General features: G+C 32.0%; 1 protein-coding gene across 4 annotated transcripts; it reads left to right on the top strand.

Annotated features, from left to right (window-relative positions):
* The first annotated feature begins 545 nt into the window (after window positions 1–545).
* On the top strand, window positions 546–4,715 carry LOC127810841 (protein NUCLEAR FUSION DEFECTIVE 6, mitochondrial-like). Of its 4 annotated transcripts, none has more exons than XR_008025597.1 (4): window positions 547–817; window positions 909–1,030; window positions 2,372–2,432; window positions 3,149–4,715. XR_008025597.1 is itself a non-coding variant. In XM_052350410.1 (3 exons), the coding sequence occupies exons 1-3, from the start codon at window positions 549–551 to the stop codon at window positions 3,166–3,168; spliced, it is 411 nt and encodes a 136-aa protein (XP_052206370.1). In that variant the 5' UTR covers window positions 546–548; the 3' UTR covers window positions 3,169–4,715. The 4 variants fall into 4 exon arrangements, 2 of the variants coding, with proteins under 2 accessions (XP_052206370.1, XP_052206369.1); XR_008025596.1 differs by lacking the exon at window positions 3,149–4,715 and adding an exon at window positions 2,776–2,953; XM_052350410.1 differs by lacking the exon at window positions 2,372–2,432 and having other exon boundaries at window positions 546–817.
* Window positions 4,716–14,743: the final 10,028 nt, after the last annotated feature.

Genomic DNA, 14,743 nt, shown 5'->3' on the forward strand with positions numbered 1-14,743 from the left:
GTTCGGTTAAAACCTAACCACCAAATTTTTAAACCGCAAACCGTGCGGTTTGCAGTTTTTTTAAACCGTGCCGAACCACTCACCAAAAAAATCACCCGGTTCGGTGCGGTGCGGTTCGGTTTGGCCGATTTTCGCGGTTAGCCGATTTTTTTGAACACCCTTAGTAAATCATCTCGAATCTCGATTTTCTTACCATTTGAACTTTTTACATTATAAATTTTAATTATTATATTTTTAGTAACAATAAATTTTAAAAAATAAATTAATTATATGTATTTTCAAATTCGGACATTTTAAGTTAGATACTTTATGAGTTTTCAAAATTAATTTATACATTGTCTTGACTAACTCATGAGATGTTGCGACTAATTTTTAAAGGATTTAGGTATTGATTAAGTGAATTTTTCAAATTCAAGTCAAATAATTATAATTGAAGGAGTGTCATATGCAAAATATCAAAACTAAAGGGACCAATAAGGTAACTAAGTTGTGGACGAATTGTATAGATTATTATTTGTAGTTATATTGATGAATATTTTTTCATTATTATGTCATCAGTCAAACACGCCGCAAGGGTTCAGGGTTTAGCGCCCTCAGTCTCGAATCAAAACCCTAAAACCTTTACCACGGGAACCAACACCAAAGCAGAGAGATCCTTCACCTTGTCAACCATGGCCGCCGCCGCCGCCGCCAGCAGAACACTTTTCCGATCCCCTTCCGTCCGGAAGGCGGCGGCGAAAGTCGCCTCCGAAGCCAAAGCCGCCCGCTCTCCCTTCAGTTCCTCGACCAGAAAACCCCTCTCTCACCGAATCTTCAGGTATAAACTACGCGTGCTGCCGTAGATACATATAAAATGTTTCCATATGTACATGTGTGGTTTGATGACCTTGGATTTCGTGAATCTGAAGTTGTCCGGCTGAAATGAGCGTTTGCGTCGGATCCATGCAACCATTCCACACTGCCACTGCTTCGGCATTGATGACGTCGATGCTCTCGATTTCTCGCCGCACTTACGGCTGGCTTCCGGAAGGTATAACAATCTCCGTTATCATTTCAATTGCTTATTGCTCGAGTAGGTTTTTACAATTTGATTTATATAAGATCTGAATTCCAACTGTGGTTGTTTTAATTGTGACTCTATCCAGTACCGGGTTCAATAATGTACTCGAATCATATGTACTTCATGGTTATACTGTGTGATGGAAGAAAAATGCTGTTCGTACATAATTTGCTTACAGAATTTTGGGACAAGATGATGCGTCAGTGGCATTTCAGTAATTGAAAAATGCGTTATAATGGATCTTGTGTGGTGTTGAAGTGAAAGCCCCCAACTTTCCTATCATTATGAACATAACTTCTGTAATACTTTTTCTGAATGTGCATCTTTGCTTCTTTAAGGCCCGTACAATTACATAATACCTAAGATGTATAGGACTCGATTAAGATGATTTGCTCATGTGAGAAGAAAATCAATAGAGACTCTTGGAGAGAGAGTAGATGGAATAGAACAAATATCTAAGAAAAGAGGTGAAGACCAAAAAAAACTATGGGAGACACTTAGGTATAATATACGTTATAAGGTCCTTACAATAGATAAGGCCATATATAATAACTAATGAACTAGAATTCATGTAGTCAACCTTACATACTGGGATAAATGCTGTATATCTAGTATCATTACATGCGGCAAAGTTATGTCAATTCATATGGAATGATTCATGTGGCTTTGAATTTTTCCTAGGCATGATAAATCTTTGTCGAGAACTGTTATAACCATTTGGTTTAATGCAGTTGGATTTGTTGGTTTATTTCTGCGTTTCTGGTACATTTAATGTCTTTATGCAGTCTCCTAAAAGTAATAGATTGGACATTGCTGAACAAATAGCTTTTGAGTGGACTAGGTTGTGGTAATTAGTGAGTCTATATGTCCTGTCCTTGATTGTCAAAGCTGTTACAAGGTATGTTGATATGATTGGACTAGGCAGTTGTTTTATGTTACTGTTGCCAAGATATCATGCTCAAAATTGCTTAAAAATAGCTTCCAGCAGCAGTTTTCTATTTGGTGAAAATTCTCTGTGTTAATTCATACCTGGTGTCTGGCTGCTCCTTTTTTTTTTCTTTCTTTTTTTTACCTTCCCCTTATTACAAGCCAAAAGGAAGTTTGGTGGGAGCTCCAGTGAATGAGAAAAATGTCGTCAGGATCCTGGTTTTCAAACACGTTTTGTCTATCAATGCCACATAATGTTTTCTCCTTTTCTGTCCAAAGTTCAGTTTGGTTTTATGCTTCCTATGTTGCCATACTTTTTTTTATGTTTAACAAAAAGTAGTGTTTGCTGTAGGTTGCCTGACCAACGCATTTCTTTCTTTTTAGGTATCTAGCAAAACTTCATAGGACCTTCCTTGATGGTCTTTTCCCAACTTTTAAGTTTCTGGTAAGTTAGTGTTTGCTAGATATTGTCCTAAATCCATCATAATTATGAGAACAAAAAAATAAATAAATAAATAAAATTTTGGGTATTGCTACTGTGCATGTAAGTTTTGTAAAATTTGGCTATGGAGATTTTAGGTTTCTATTGAGTTAAACTGCATTTATTAGTCGCTTCTTTGGTATCAATTGTCTTTTTATTTATGTATGGAGGCTATAGGTTGTAAAACAACTATATTGGTGTTAAATGACGCCCTGATTTTCATTATGCTTCTGTTGGTCTTAAAAACTACTCATTTTTTACATCTTATGTTGATGGAGGAGTGCATGCTTCTTTTTTGCTGTTGTAGGCCTTAACAAGACTAGATGAAGATGGTGAGCAAAGATGGAATATTTTGGAACCTTTTTTTTTTATGTTATGGAGCTTCCAAATTATAGGAACTGGTTGTTTTAATAGATTGGACAGCTTTAAATGGTGAATGGCCTTTTGTGGAATTTATTGTTTTGATCCTTGAATTATTTCTCTTATGTTCTGCTATATCTCACATCTGAACTGTTATATACGTTGTGTGCTCCCTCTCTCTCTCTCTGATCATCCCTGGGTTACTCATTTTGGTTTTGGTTTTAGATTTGCTTTGATGGACATATTGCAACCATTTCATTCTTTATACCTCATTCTCACTAAACTGATTGTTAAATTTAATGATGTCCTTTATCAATCAGCTTCAAATGATGGTGTGTAATGAATGTTCCGAGGATTCAAGCAAAGTTTTATTCACAATATTCTGCATCCTAAGACTGACCGCTGATATATTAGAGATTATGAATGCCACAGAAGAGCCAACTTGGATTTCCTACCCTTGTAACCTCGATGAACTATCATTCTTCAAGACCTGCACCTCTTTTGTCTGATATTTGGTAACTGATGTAGCTGGTACATGCATAATGTAATTCTATTCAAGTATTCTGTTGTTGGCAATAAGGGCATGAAAACTTCCTACTTACATACATGTATTCATTTAGCCAGCAATGGTTGATGGATCATGCCCTTTCCTGTTTCTCTGATCAACTAGTAAAATGCATGTTTCTTTGTGAGTTGGTAGCTGCTATAGTTTTAGCCAGGTGGTAGTTAATCAAGTGAAGCATCTCTATTGTTATTTGCTCCATTGTTTTCCTTTCCAAATTTATTGATAAGAGTTTCTGGAAGTACGCCCAAGGTGAGTGTGGTCTTTGTCTTAATAGGGGGGTTTATAAGGGAGGATTAGATCAGGATGACTTTGCCTCAAACCCGACTCAATCCTTTGTTTTCCTTGTTGCATTTATATCTAGTTTTATTGGACAAATTCTAGGGTATCCAAGGATACAAATGCTTGCTCTTCTTACGTAATCACCACTCCCTTCGTGTTGTACCACAGTGCTGCCCCTTCGCGGCGTTGTGCATCCCCTTCGAGTGGTACCACAAATTTTAGTAATTTATTGACTTAATTTTCTATTTAAACCCCCGAGGAACCCTTGGGTACCCTAGGGTAGTGATATTCAAATATCATAGGTCGAACGGGGTGAATTCCCATTTGCCCTCCCTACACCACACACACACTGAACAAGGTGAATTCTCCGTTCAGGCCCTCTTTGCACAACACACAACATTGTGTGCGCACTCTGTAGGGAGGGGTCGAACTAGAAATTCACTCTGTTCGAACTAGGGTTTCTAGTTTGAATTTGGATTGGAAATAATTTTCATACAGTATAATATCAGAACATTTTAATCTCATTAGGGAAAGTCGGTTACATAAGTTTTAAATGTCTAGCTGCTTAGATCTGTGTCTATGTTCACTAGATTGAGGAATTATCTAAACCCTTTTAGTGTCGAAGGAGCTTCTCTTATCATGGTTAATTTTAAGAAGGATTACATTAGACAACTAAAATGGACTTAAATATAAGACTTGGCAAGTAAAAGTATGATCAATCCAATTTTCTTTATTAAACTCACGATCCTAATAGTGTTATTAAACTCAGGAATCTATTCTGTATTAATATTGGGCAGTTGAGTTGTTTATGAGTAATGACCTGCCTTTTCTTTGACCTTCAATCCCTCCAACGGCTGCCCCACAAGCCATCCTATGTTCTCTACATTGCTGCCATCATGGCCCTCTACTAGATGTCCACGGCCTGTCGTTCTTCAACATCATCTTTGATGTTAGCTTAATTGGTATATCAAATCTAGAAAGGGGAGAGGGAGATTGAAGAGACGATGAAGGACAAGGAGATATCGGTGGCGGCAATGGTGGCGTTCGGTGGTCGCCGGTGAAAAAAACGAATAAAGAGGTGGTGTTTTGGTGGTCGTTAGATGGATGGCGGTGCTTAGTCCGCGGCAAAGAGAATGAGAGGCAAAGATGGACGATGGCAACGAGAGATTGCGGTGGTGGCAATTGTCGGCAGATTGAAGGGCATGCAGGGGTTTGCAGTGGGCGGCACGATCCCGGTGGACAGAAAAGAGAGAGGAGAGGATGATGGTGGTGGTGGTGGTGGTGGTTGTGACGGCGGTGTCATGCGAAGTTGAAGACTTGTCAGCGTTGCCTGTGAAAGCCTCATCTGTCATCCGCGGCCTGTTGTTTGTTCCTCCCTTGGAGTCCATGGTGGAGGATTAACACAATAGGAAGGAGGTTCCTTTGATGTTTGGGGGGTATTTTTGTATTTTTTATATTTTTAATATCAATCATATTCCATTTTAAATATTTTATAATAAATTAATGTAATTAAATATATTTTAAGGGATATAATTATTATACATGATTAATTCTAATTAAATCTTTGTACTAAGTGTAGGGGATAGAATTAGATACTCTCATTATTTAAACCTTTTCTTTAATGGTAATGTTAACTCCTTTCTTTAGGAATAGTTAAATAGTTAAATAATAATAAATATACTTTATTTTTAGGTAATATATATTTACTAATCTTGCTCCTAACATTTAAACATTTCTATATTTATTGCATTTTTATTATCCAAACAATTTTAGTGGTTGATTTAATTGTTCAAACCATGTTGCATAATAAATATACTTCACCTAAAATTAAGGTGTATTTATTGCTGTTTAAGGATAATAATTAGTATTATCCTTGTATTTATACAAAAATTAAATTCTTGTAAAAAACATTGAAACGGTGCTATTTTAGTGTTTTTGAAACGTTTTTTTACCTTAAATTTCAAGAAACACAAAAAAAATAACATTTTCGAACTATTCTCTTAATTTTAGAAATATTTGGGGTTGTTTCATAATATTGGAAAGATATTAGAAACGCATTTTCATTAAACAAGTTTCTATTTTGCAATTACATTACTTTTGTCTTCGTTGTCCAGATTAAAATATTAAAAATAATTTATTTTTATTTTTATTTTTAAAAATAAAAATAACTTATGTTTATATTTGTTTTAATAGAGGATGGAATTTATGTTTATATTTGTTTGAATAATTATTTTTTTATAATTTTTTAAAAATTATATTTATAAAAAGACCTTATATTTTTTTATTTATAAACTTTTCCCATGTCTTTGTTTTTTACTCCTTTTTTTTATTTTTATTTCTGTACAATCTAGTCTTCATGTGTTTTGACTTTGTTAATATAAATAAACTTTTACATAAAATATTTTTTATGTAAAAATAAGATGAAATTTTGTCTTTAAAAAATCTAAAATTATCATATTGATATGCATTTGAAAGTAGATTTACTTGAAAAAATAAAAGCCAAAGTAAAAAATAAGATAAGAATTAATTATTTTTAAAACAGTTTATGTTGAATCAAATGGTATCAAAATTATCTATGATAATGAGGCCATATTTTAAATATGAAATGAGTATTATTCTATAAATAAAAGTTTTCTAGAATATTATATATATATATATATGAACTTAGAATTAATTGAAATAAAAAATATTAGATTGCCCTCAGAAAATTATTCTTATGCACGGAAATATTGAAACGATATTTTTTTGAGGTTTTCTAAATGTTTCTTGCCTCAAAATGTTAAGAAACATAAATATATATATATATATATATTTGACTTATTTTAGTATTTTTGAAAACATTTTAGAATCATTTCATAATATTGAAAAAATATTATAAATGCATTTTTATTCTACGACTATATTAAAGGTAGAAACAATTCCATTTGTACCATTCGGTGACCATGTTAGAGATAAAAACAACTTGTATATATATTTATTTGAATTGATGATAGAATTTATTTTTATGTTTGATTAAATAATAATTTTTTATATTAAAACTATATTATAAAAAGTCTATATTTTTTTTATTTACATATTTTTCCCATATTTCAGTTGAAAAAGTGCCATTTTCCTATTTTTATTTTATAATAAATGGTGTTGTTTCCTTTGCTTTTGATTTAAAATAATTTAACTTAATTTTTTATTACAAAGAAAAGTTATTCTTAACTAAAGCATTATTTTCCAATAAAAACTAAAAAGCAATAGCATTAGCAAACCCAAAACAAAGTCCAATTAGGGGAATCTTCCAAAGGTTAGGTTTGGTAGGAAGAATGAGATATTTTTAATATTTAAAAATAATAATATTCTGTTTTGAATTTATAATTGTAGTTACATTTTTCTTTTTATTGGCGTTAAAATTGTTACGTGACGAAACTCTTGCATTTTCTCCATTTCCCTTTATCTTCATTTTCTTGTTTGGCGAATTGACCAAAATTTGATAATTTGTTGATCTTTTTCTCTCGGTATAATTTAGTGATAGCTAAACCATTGCAAAACTAGAGAAAGAGATCAACAAATGACTGGAATTTAACTAATTTTCCATGTGAGGAGAAGAAAGAAAAGATAATGGGGGTATTTTGGTCATGTTAAAGAAGTGAACATCTATAAAGTAGCACTATAACTAGACTTGCAAAGACAACATAGATTTTTGTCTTTTTATCAAAATTTATTTAGAAGAGATCGACAAATGATTCAATTCAAATTATAGGTCACTTCGATTTAGTTTTCAACTTTGACAATTTTAATTATTTTCTTTTGATATTGTAATGACCCGTTAGTGGGTCTAAAGTTTTATTTGAATTATGATTTATTATGTGTGATAAATTAGGCTCAAGAATTAGGTGCTATAAATAATGAGATATGCCTAATTTAAGGGTTGAGCTTTTAAAGAAAAATTGGATTGAGACCAAGTGTAATGGGTTATGTCTTATTTAAGATGAAGTTGTGAAGCCCATAGGGCCTAAGAATATATTAAAGCCATCATGATTGGCTAATGAAATGGGTATTGGGCCCATGAGCATAAAAAATTTATGTATTTTAATTAATCAAAAAAAATGAATTATGAGAAGTCTAATAAGGGCTTGAAGTTTGTTCATGGTGTGTGTGAAAGGTAAGGGTAAAATGGGAAACTCATAAATGAGTATTTATTATAGAAAATTTAGTGTATATTATGGAGTAAAAAGAAAAATAGAAAAGAAAAGAAAATAAGGTAAAAGACCAAAATGGGCTTAATGAATTTGTGGTGTGTATTAGTGAGAGGGGTAAATTGGTAATTGGCCAAGGGGGTGGTTGGTGAGCTGATGGAAGCACATTCCTCCCCATGCCTCCTCTTTTTTCTTATCTTTCTCTCTCTTCCTCCTTTCCCAATTGATCTTTTCTTCTTCTTTCTTCTTCTTCCTTCATTGATAATCTCTGGTGAAGCTTCAAGTGGGAGCATTGCAGCTGATTGTTCTTCTTCTCTTGGGTCAAGCATCATTAAAGTAAGTTCCATTTCCTCCTTGTTTCTTTTGGAGGCAAGTTCTTCTTCTAAATAAATATTTTATTACTTCCTTCCATTTCGATGTGAGTTCTTGTTCCTTTTATTTTATCTTAATGCAAGTTCATGGTATTTTTCCTTATTAATGAAAGTTTGGTTCTTCTTTCTCTCTAAGGTCAAGTTAGTTTTTCTTCATTGTTCATTTGTCTTTGATTCTTTTGCCTCCTTAGAAGATCCAATCTTGAATCCATATTAATTGGTGGGTCTTCTTCTCATTCCTTTAAAAATTTTGTATTTTTATCATGGTGGATCTTTTTGAGAGTTGTCGTTAATGTCTAGTTCACCCTAAATTTCTCAAAGAAATGACACATTGATTGATGATGAATGTTGGTAAAGCAAGGTTTTAATGTATCTTGCTTGGGGTATTTGGTTTTTATAGGTTGTCGTTGAAATTCTTAAGTTTTAGGTTTCTGTTAGTCGACTAAGTCTTCAATCTGTTGACTAAGTAGGTGCTTTAAATTCTGTTAGTCAACTAAATTTTTGCATCTGTCGACTAAGTTTTCTCCATCTGTTGACTAAATCCCTAGTTAGTCGACTAACACTTTTATTCTGTCAACTAACAGAATGTATTAATTCTTTCTATCGACTAATCTTTTGTTTTTGTCGACTAAGTGGGTTCTTGGGCTTCTGTTAGTCGAAAGATTGGCTTCCATCTGTCGACTAACTCTTTCCTTTTTGGCCCAATTCTTCTTAAATGCTTGTGAATTCTTCCCCAACACATCTTGTAGTGTTCAAATGAGCTTTAGAAAGCTTCTTGATAATATGAGGGTGTCTTAAAGAGGGGAAGTTTATCATGTGTAATAAGTAATGAAAATCATGTGAATGAAAATATAGCTGGCTTATGTGAGGATATGATCTTGAAATGTCTAAGTGCGCATGATGATCATGATCAAAATATTTCTAATAAAGAAGCATGTATGATATATCTACTTGAAACCTTCATAAGCATTGCATGGTATTATTATTTGCGTACCTAATATTTTGCGAGACGGTTATGTTTCGCAAGGTGAGAAAATGATATCCTAAAGGAACGCCTGACACATGTGAGGTGGCCATAAACCCGGTAGGTGATGCTCTAGCCATAGGTATGGCTAATTGATTTTTATTATATATGTATATACATGCATGGTAAAGTAAGGCCTTGTGAGCCGATGTGACATATATGAGGCTATGTATTCATGAGAAATGAAATGATGCATAAAATGCATAATGACAATGGCATGGGAATGATAATAATGATGGGAACTAATGGGAAATGCTACTTGTACCTAGGAAGTCGAGTCTATTCTACTTTGATTTATCCATGCCTTAATTCTATTGTTCCATTTGTTATAATATATGCTTGCTAAGCTTTGTGGCTCACCTTGTTTATTCCTGTCATTTCAGGTAAAGGAAAGACAGTTGCTAAGGGCGAGTTCAATGAAACTAGAGCCCGGGTTTAATTGTGTACAGAGATATTCCAACTGAAAAAAGTCCATGGGAGTGATTTGTTTTGAGAGCATGTAGAGTTAGGTTCATTTTGTAATTGATATTTGCCTTTATATTTTGATTTGTATGGCCATTGAGCCAAATGATCATGTAAGTTAAATTATTGTTGGAAATGTTTTATTTTAGCTCTTGATGATCACTGAGTTATGTTGCACAGAAACGCCTCATAGGAGTCGTTTCTCCGTTTTCGAAACGTTTCCTATTTTCGTTTTGAACCCTATTTATGCCTAATTTTTTAGAAAAATGTTCGTTCCCACGTTTCCGTTTCCTATCAGAAACGTTTCTCGTTTCCGTTTCAGTGCAACATAGTTAGTGAGCAAGTAAAAAAATTTGGTGTTTAATCTGAGTTATTGTTTATGTATCCATTTTGTGACGACCTCTTTTAGGATTTCTTATGTTAGCAGGATTATCAGGGAAAAGGCCACTACAGATATTATCTCTGTATTGAAAATTTGGAAATAACCAAACTGATTGAAATGTTAAAAATTATGTTACTTTTGCACTTTGTTATTTCGGTTTCAATTTTTTGGTTTATTTTATTGGTTTGATTTTTGGGTTTTTTTTTTCAATTTTTTTGGTTTAAGAATCTATTTGATCGGTTTGATTCAATTTTTGACATAGATTCGATCTATTCAATTTAAACAATTCGATTGATTCAGTTATTAAACTGATCGAATGCTCACCCTTACCAATCATCTAATGAGACACCTATTATATTCATTTTTTACATAGATTAGATTTTTGGTTTGGCATGGACCATCCTCTTACCTATATAATACAAAGTCTTGTTATATCTTTGTTCTTGGTCTTAGTTTTGTTGCAAGTATGAGAAGAAACTGTGATCAAGATCATCTTTTACCATTTGTTCCTCCGTCATCGGCGGCGACATCGGCCAGTTATTCGACTGAATATGCTAAAGCTCAACCAGCTCAGGATGAGCCTCCTCCTCTCAAAACTCAATCCGAGGGTCTTAGCTTCTGGAAGGCAATGTCTGTTCTTTCTCTCTTTCTCCCCCCCCCCCTCTCTATATATATATTGCAATAATAATTTAGGGATTGTTTTAGTTTTCATTTTTTATGAAAAATATAAAAAAGTGTTAGGATAACTCATCAATTTATAATTTGATTAGGATTGTTGCCTATCTGGTAAGATTAATTTGATGGCAGAAAAGTCTACTAAATAATTCTTATTAGATAGAGATTTTAGGTAAGGGGTTAGGATAGGATTGGAACACCAAATCTCTTTGGTGCGATAAATAGACCACTTTGGTTCAATGATTGATAGACCACTTTCAATAATGTTATTTAAAGAGATATATCTATACTATTGTGGTTGTGTATCACGCACGCTCTATAACTTGATAATTGGAGCCCCAATGTGTGGTGCGACCAATTATCTAAAACCTTAAGATTAGTTTAAGTTGACTCACTATTTTCTCAAGAGGTTTTTGTTCCGTCTAACTTATGTTAAAGAAGGAGATAGTGACAATTTAGGTAATATTTGTTAAAATCATCAAGATAATGTTAGAATGTTTTTCGGATCAATATATGAAATGGTCAAGATAATGTTAGAATGCATTCCAAGATTTTTATCAAACTGTTTCTTAAATTTTTTAAAATGTACTAGAAGATATGTGCGTCATTATTTTTTATCTATAAGATTCAATATATGCTTATTCGGAGAAGAAAAGAGATAAATATATTTTGAAAGTAACAAATAAGAAATCATATGACTTCTTTTTCGAGAGTCGGCAAATAGGTTTAACCAAAAGTTTAGAATACTTTTCATATCTTATATTTTTTTTATCTATATCTTAATTAACAAAAATTACCTTAAGAAAAAAAAAAATTGTAGGGAATTGTGTTTTCTAAATCTTCAAGTTGGTAAGAAAATTTTGAAAAAATTTCATTCGAAACATTCATACGATGGATTCAATTTTAACTAATATTGGGTTTATACTACTAATTTTAACTAACTTTCGTGCTGCTGCCGAGGCATAGGCATGGGCTTACATCATGTCTCTTGATTAGTTTATGTTTATATTGAAGGGTAGTTTATATGCTTATATTGAAGGGTTGTTGGTGTTATATATGTGTAAAAAATAAAAATTTATTGAGTGATATTTGACGATTACAATTTACTTTTTAATGTTTTTAAGTAAAATTTTAAATAAAATGAACTTTGGTGGTGGTGTTGTTTAGATATAATGATAAATTTAGATATTGAGGAATTGCCTCTAAGCCATCAAAATTTTGCTAAAAAAAAAAGAGGTAGTTAGATGGAGCGGGGTATTTCTCGGGCAAATATTCTAATATTTAAAACTTTAAGTTAGATCTTTGTATTCAAAAGAGTTTGTAGAACTCTTTTCGAGTAATGGTGACTTACTTTTGTGAAATGAAGGTTCGTTTATCTATAAATGAGCTTAGAGATTGTTGATAACTATTCATAGTATTTCAAGATTGACTTTTATGAACAAACCTTATTTTTTTGCATGATTTTCAAAGAGATTTTCGGATATGTCTATTTATGCTTTTTGTTTGGGGAATATCCTGTGATAGACTCTTCTAGGAGATCTTATGAATCTTCCACGTCTCTTTTACACAGAAATTTATCAAGACTCTCCCAAGGACTCCTCGACAGAAAGGGTCTCTCTAGGCTTTTTGAGACAATCTATTCTTTATTAGATCATTTCAGCTTTGTTTCAGAAAAAAAAAGAAAAAAGAAAAAAAACAAATAATCACCTCCAATGCATTTTATCTTGTTTTTATATTATGTAGAAAGTAAGATTGATGCTTTCTTTTATTCTCTTTTCTTTTATATTTAGTCTAACCGAATAAATTGCACCCAAATCTCTTATGATGTGTGAAGTAAAGTGTTTCATTGAAAATGACTAAAATCATAAGGGAATTGAGTAATGTTTACTTTAAAAATAATGTTAAGAGTTATAATTAATAACGTCGTTATCAGTCATATGACGCCTCCTTATTGGAGAAGACTAAGAAAATTATATGTCATCGTCTCTTCTACCTAGCATCTTCTCCAACTTCAATGAGAATGCGCCACATGACTGATAACGACTCTTAACACTATTTTTACTTTAAATTCTTTAAAAGAGCGTTTGGAAGAAGAATGCCTTACCAAATAGATGGAATGAGGTTTAATTGTTTGAAAAGAATATTAATAATGGAATCGAACCTAATTGGAAATAGATGGTTTATGTCCAATCTCATCTCTCCACACAAAACTAGTCTTAATATTTTTATATCAATCTTATTCATAATCCATAATGAGGGTATATTTGTCATTTACTATTTAATAATTTTCCATTCCAAAGAAAGAATTTTTCATTACCATGCATCTCTTTCTTTTCCAAACAAAAAGAAAAAGACTTCCAAGTCCATTTCATTTATTCTCATTCGATTCCATTCTCTTCCATTCTTAAGTGAATAATAATAATATAAGGGTTTTGCTAATGAGTGTCTCGGGACACTCGTTAAGGTGTATTTAATGCATTTTTTTTTTACGCTAAATATTTGTATTAGTTAGTAATAAATGTATTATATTTTAAAATATTTTATTAATTAATAAAAATATTTAAATGTTAAAAATAAAGTGCATTCAATTTATGACACTCGTTAACAAAACCCAATTAAGAAACTTACAATTGGTATGTGTAATTATAAATAATTTTTATTTTTACAAACCCAAAAACCATATTTTGATTAGAAAAAAGAAATAAAGAAGATTTGAATTCACGAAATAAGAGAGAAAATGGGAACCCATCAAGAGAAGAGAACCACAACAGTCAACAGATGCCCTTGCTTTTCGCTTCATCAATGAAAGCCTCTCCCCTATGAATGGATTGTTTTGGTTTGGTTTGTGGGTCTGTGTAGAAGACCTTTGATAATTTCATTGATGGGTTCCCACGAATTAGAAGACAATCAAAATCAAACAACCACTTCTTCGGCACCCCCAGATGGTGACGACGGCAACTGCCGAGCGGCGGTGCCTCTTTATATGCGACAGAGGAGGAGGAGGAGGAAGAAAAGATTCCGACAACCCCATAAGGCAAAGGTCTGTTGTTTCTTTCCGGGCTACATTGACTTTTTATACAATTTCACGTGTTTTTATTTTTTAAACAAAAAGTTAAAACCTTTTATTGCGTAAAATTCATCGGATTACTTCGATACTCTATTCGTGCTCGAGTTGCACGAGGATAGTTCAAACTATTATTAATGAGATAGTAAATTGGTTGCATATCTTGAATTATGATCTTTATACCGAACACTTACTAAACTTTAAAATTTGTTTAATCAATTTTTAAACATTTCAAAATTTGTTATGATACCTTCCCATATTCTAACTAATTTTGAAATGTTCAAAAATTTAGTTTTTTTTCTAGTTGTCAAAAATTTATACACAAATACTGTCAAAAAATTTAGTTTAGTTGTTTTTTTAACATAAAATATTTATCAAAAAATAAGATGAAAAATATTTTTTATAAAATTATTTTTACATATAACATTTCAAATAAATATTTTCCCAAACAATTTGTAAAGTATTTGTATGCATGTGAGGGTATATTTCATTTTTTGGGATTTTTAAAAATGCAATCCAAACACAAAAAAATAAGATAAAAATAATATTTTGATGTACATTTGTGTAGAGAGTGAATTCGAATCTAAAAACTTAGGCCGCTTATCAATCCTTACTGACTATTGGGACAACCCTAGGGAACACCAAAACCCTTTCTTTTAACATATAGAAATGGGTAAATTTCATCAACCCCTTATAATTTGAGTCATTTTCACCTAGACTCCATATATATAATTATTTTTAGCATATAAGATATTTAAAATTTACCTTTTAAAAGATCCCTCTTTTAAGTTAATAGTTCAAATGGGATGTCTTTAAAATTAAAATAACTCATGGAACTCAACTTGAAATATTAAAAGTAAAATCATAAGAATTTAACGAAAATCTTTGACTTAAAAAAGTAAATCACAT

This window comes from Diospyros lotus, chromosome 10 (assembly GCF_014633365.1).
Source record: "Diospyros lotus cultivar Yz01 chromosome 10, ASM1463336v1, whole genome shotgun sequence".
Classification (NCBI taxonomy): domain Eukaryota; kingdom Viridiplantae; phylum Streptophyta; class Magnoliopsida; order Ericales; family Ebenaceae; genus Diospyros; species Diospyros lotus.

Excerpts from the sequence above, each read along its gene's own strand:
- LOC127810841 (XM_052350410.1), top strand. The coding sequence starts at position 549 with ATGTCATCAGTCAAACACGCCGCAAGGGTTCAGGGTTTAGCGCCCTCA. Across the intron at positions 818-908 it reads CTCTCTCACCGAATCTTCAG|TTGTCCGGCTGAAATGAGCG; the intron begins GTATAAACTACG and ends GTGAATCTGAAG. Across the intron at positions 1,031-3,148 it reads TTACGGCTGGCTTCCGGAAG|CTTCAAATGATGGTGTGTAA; the intron begins GTATAACAATCT and ends TTTATCAATCAG.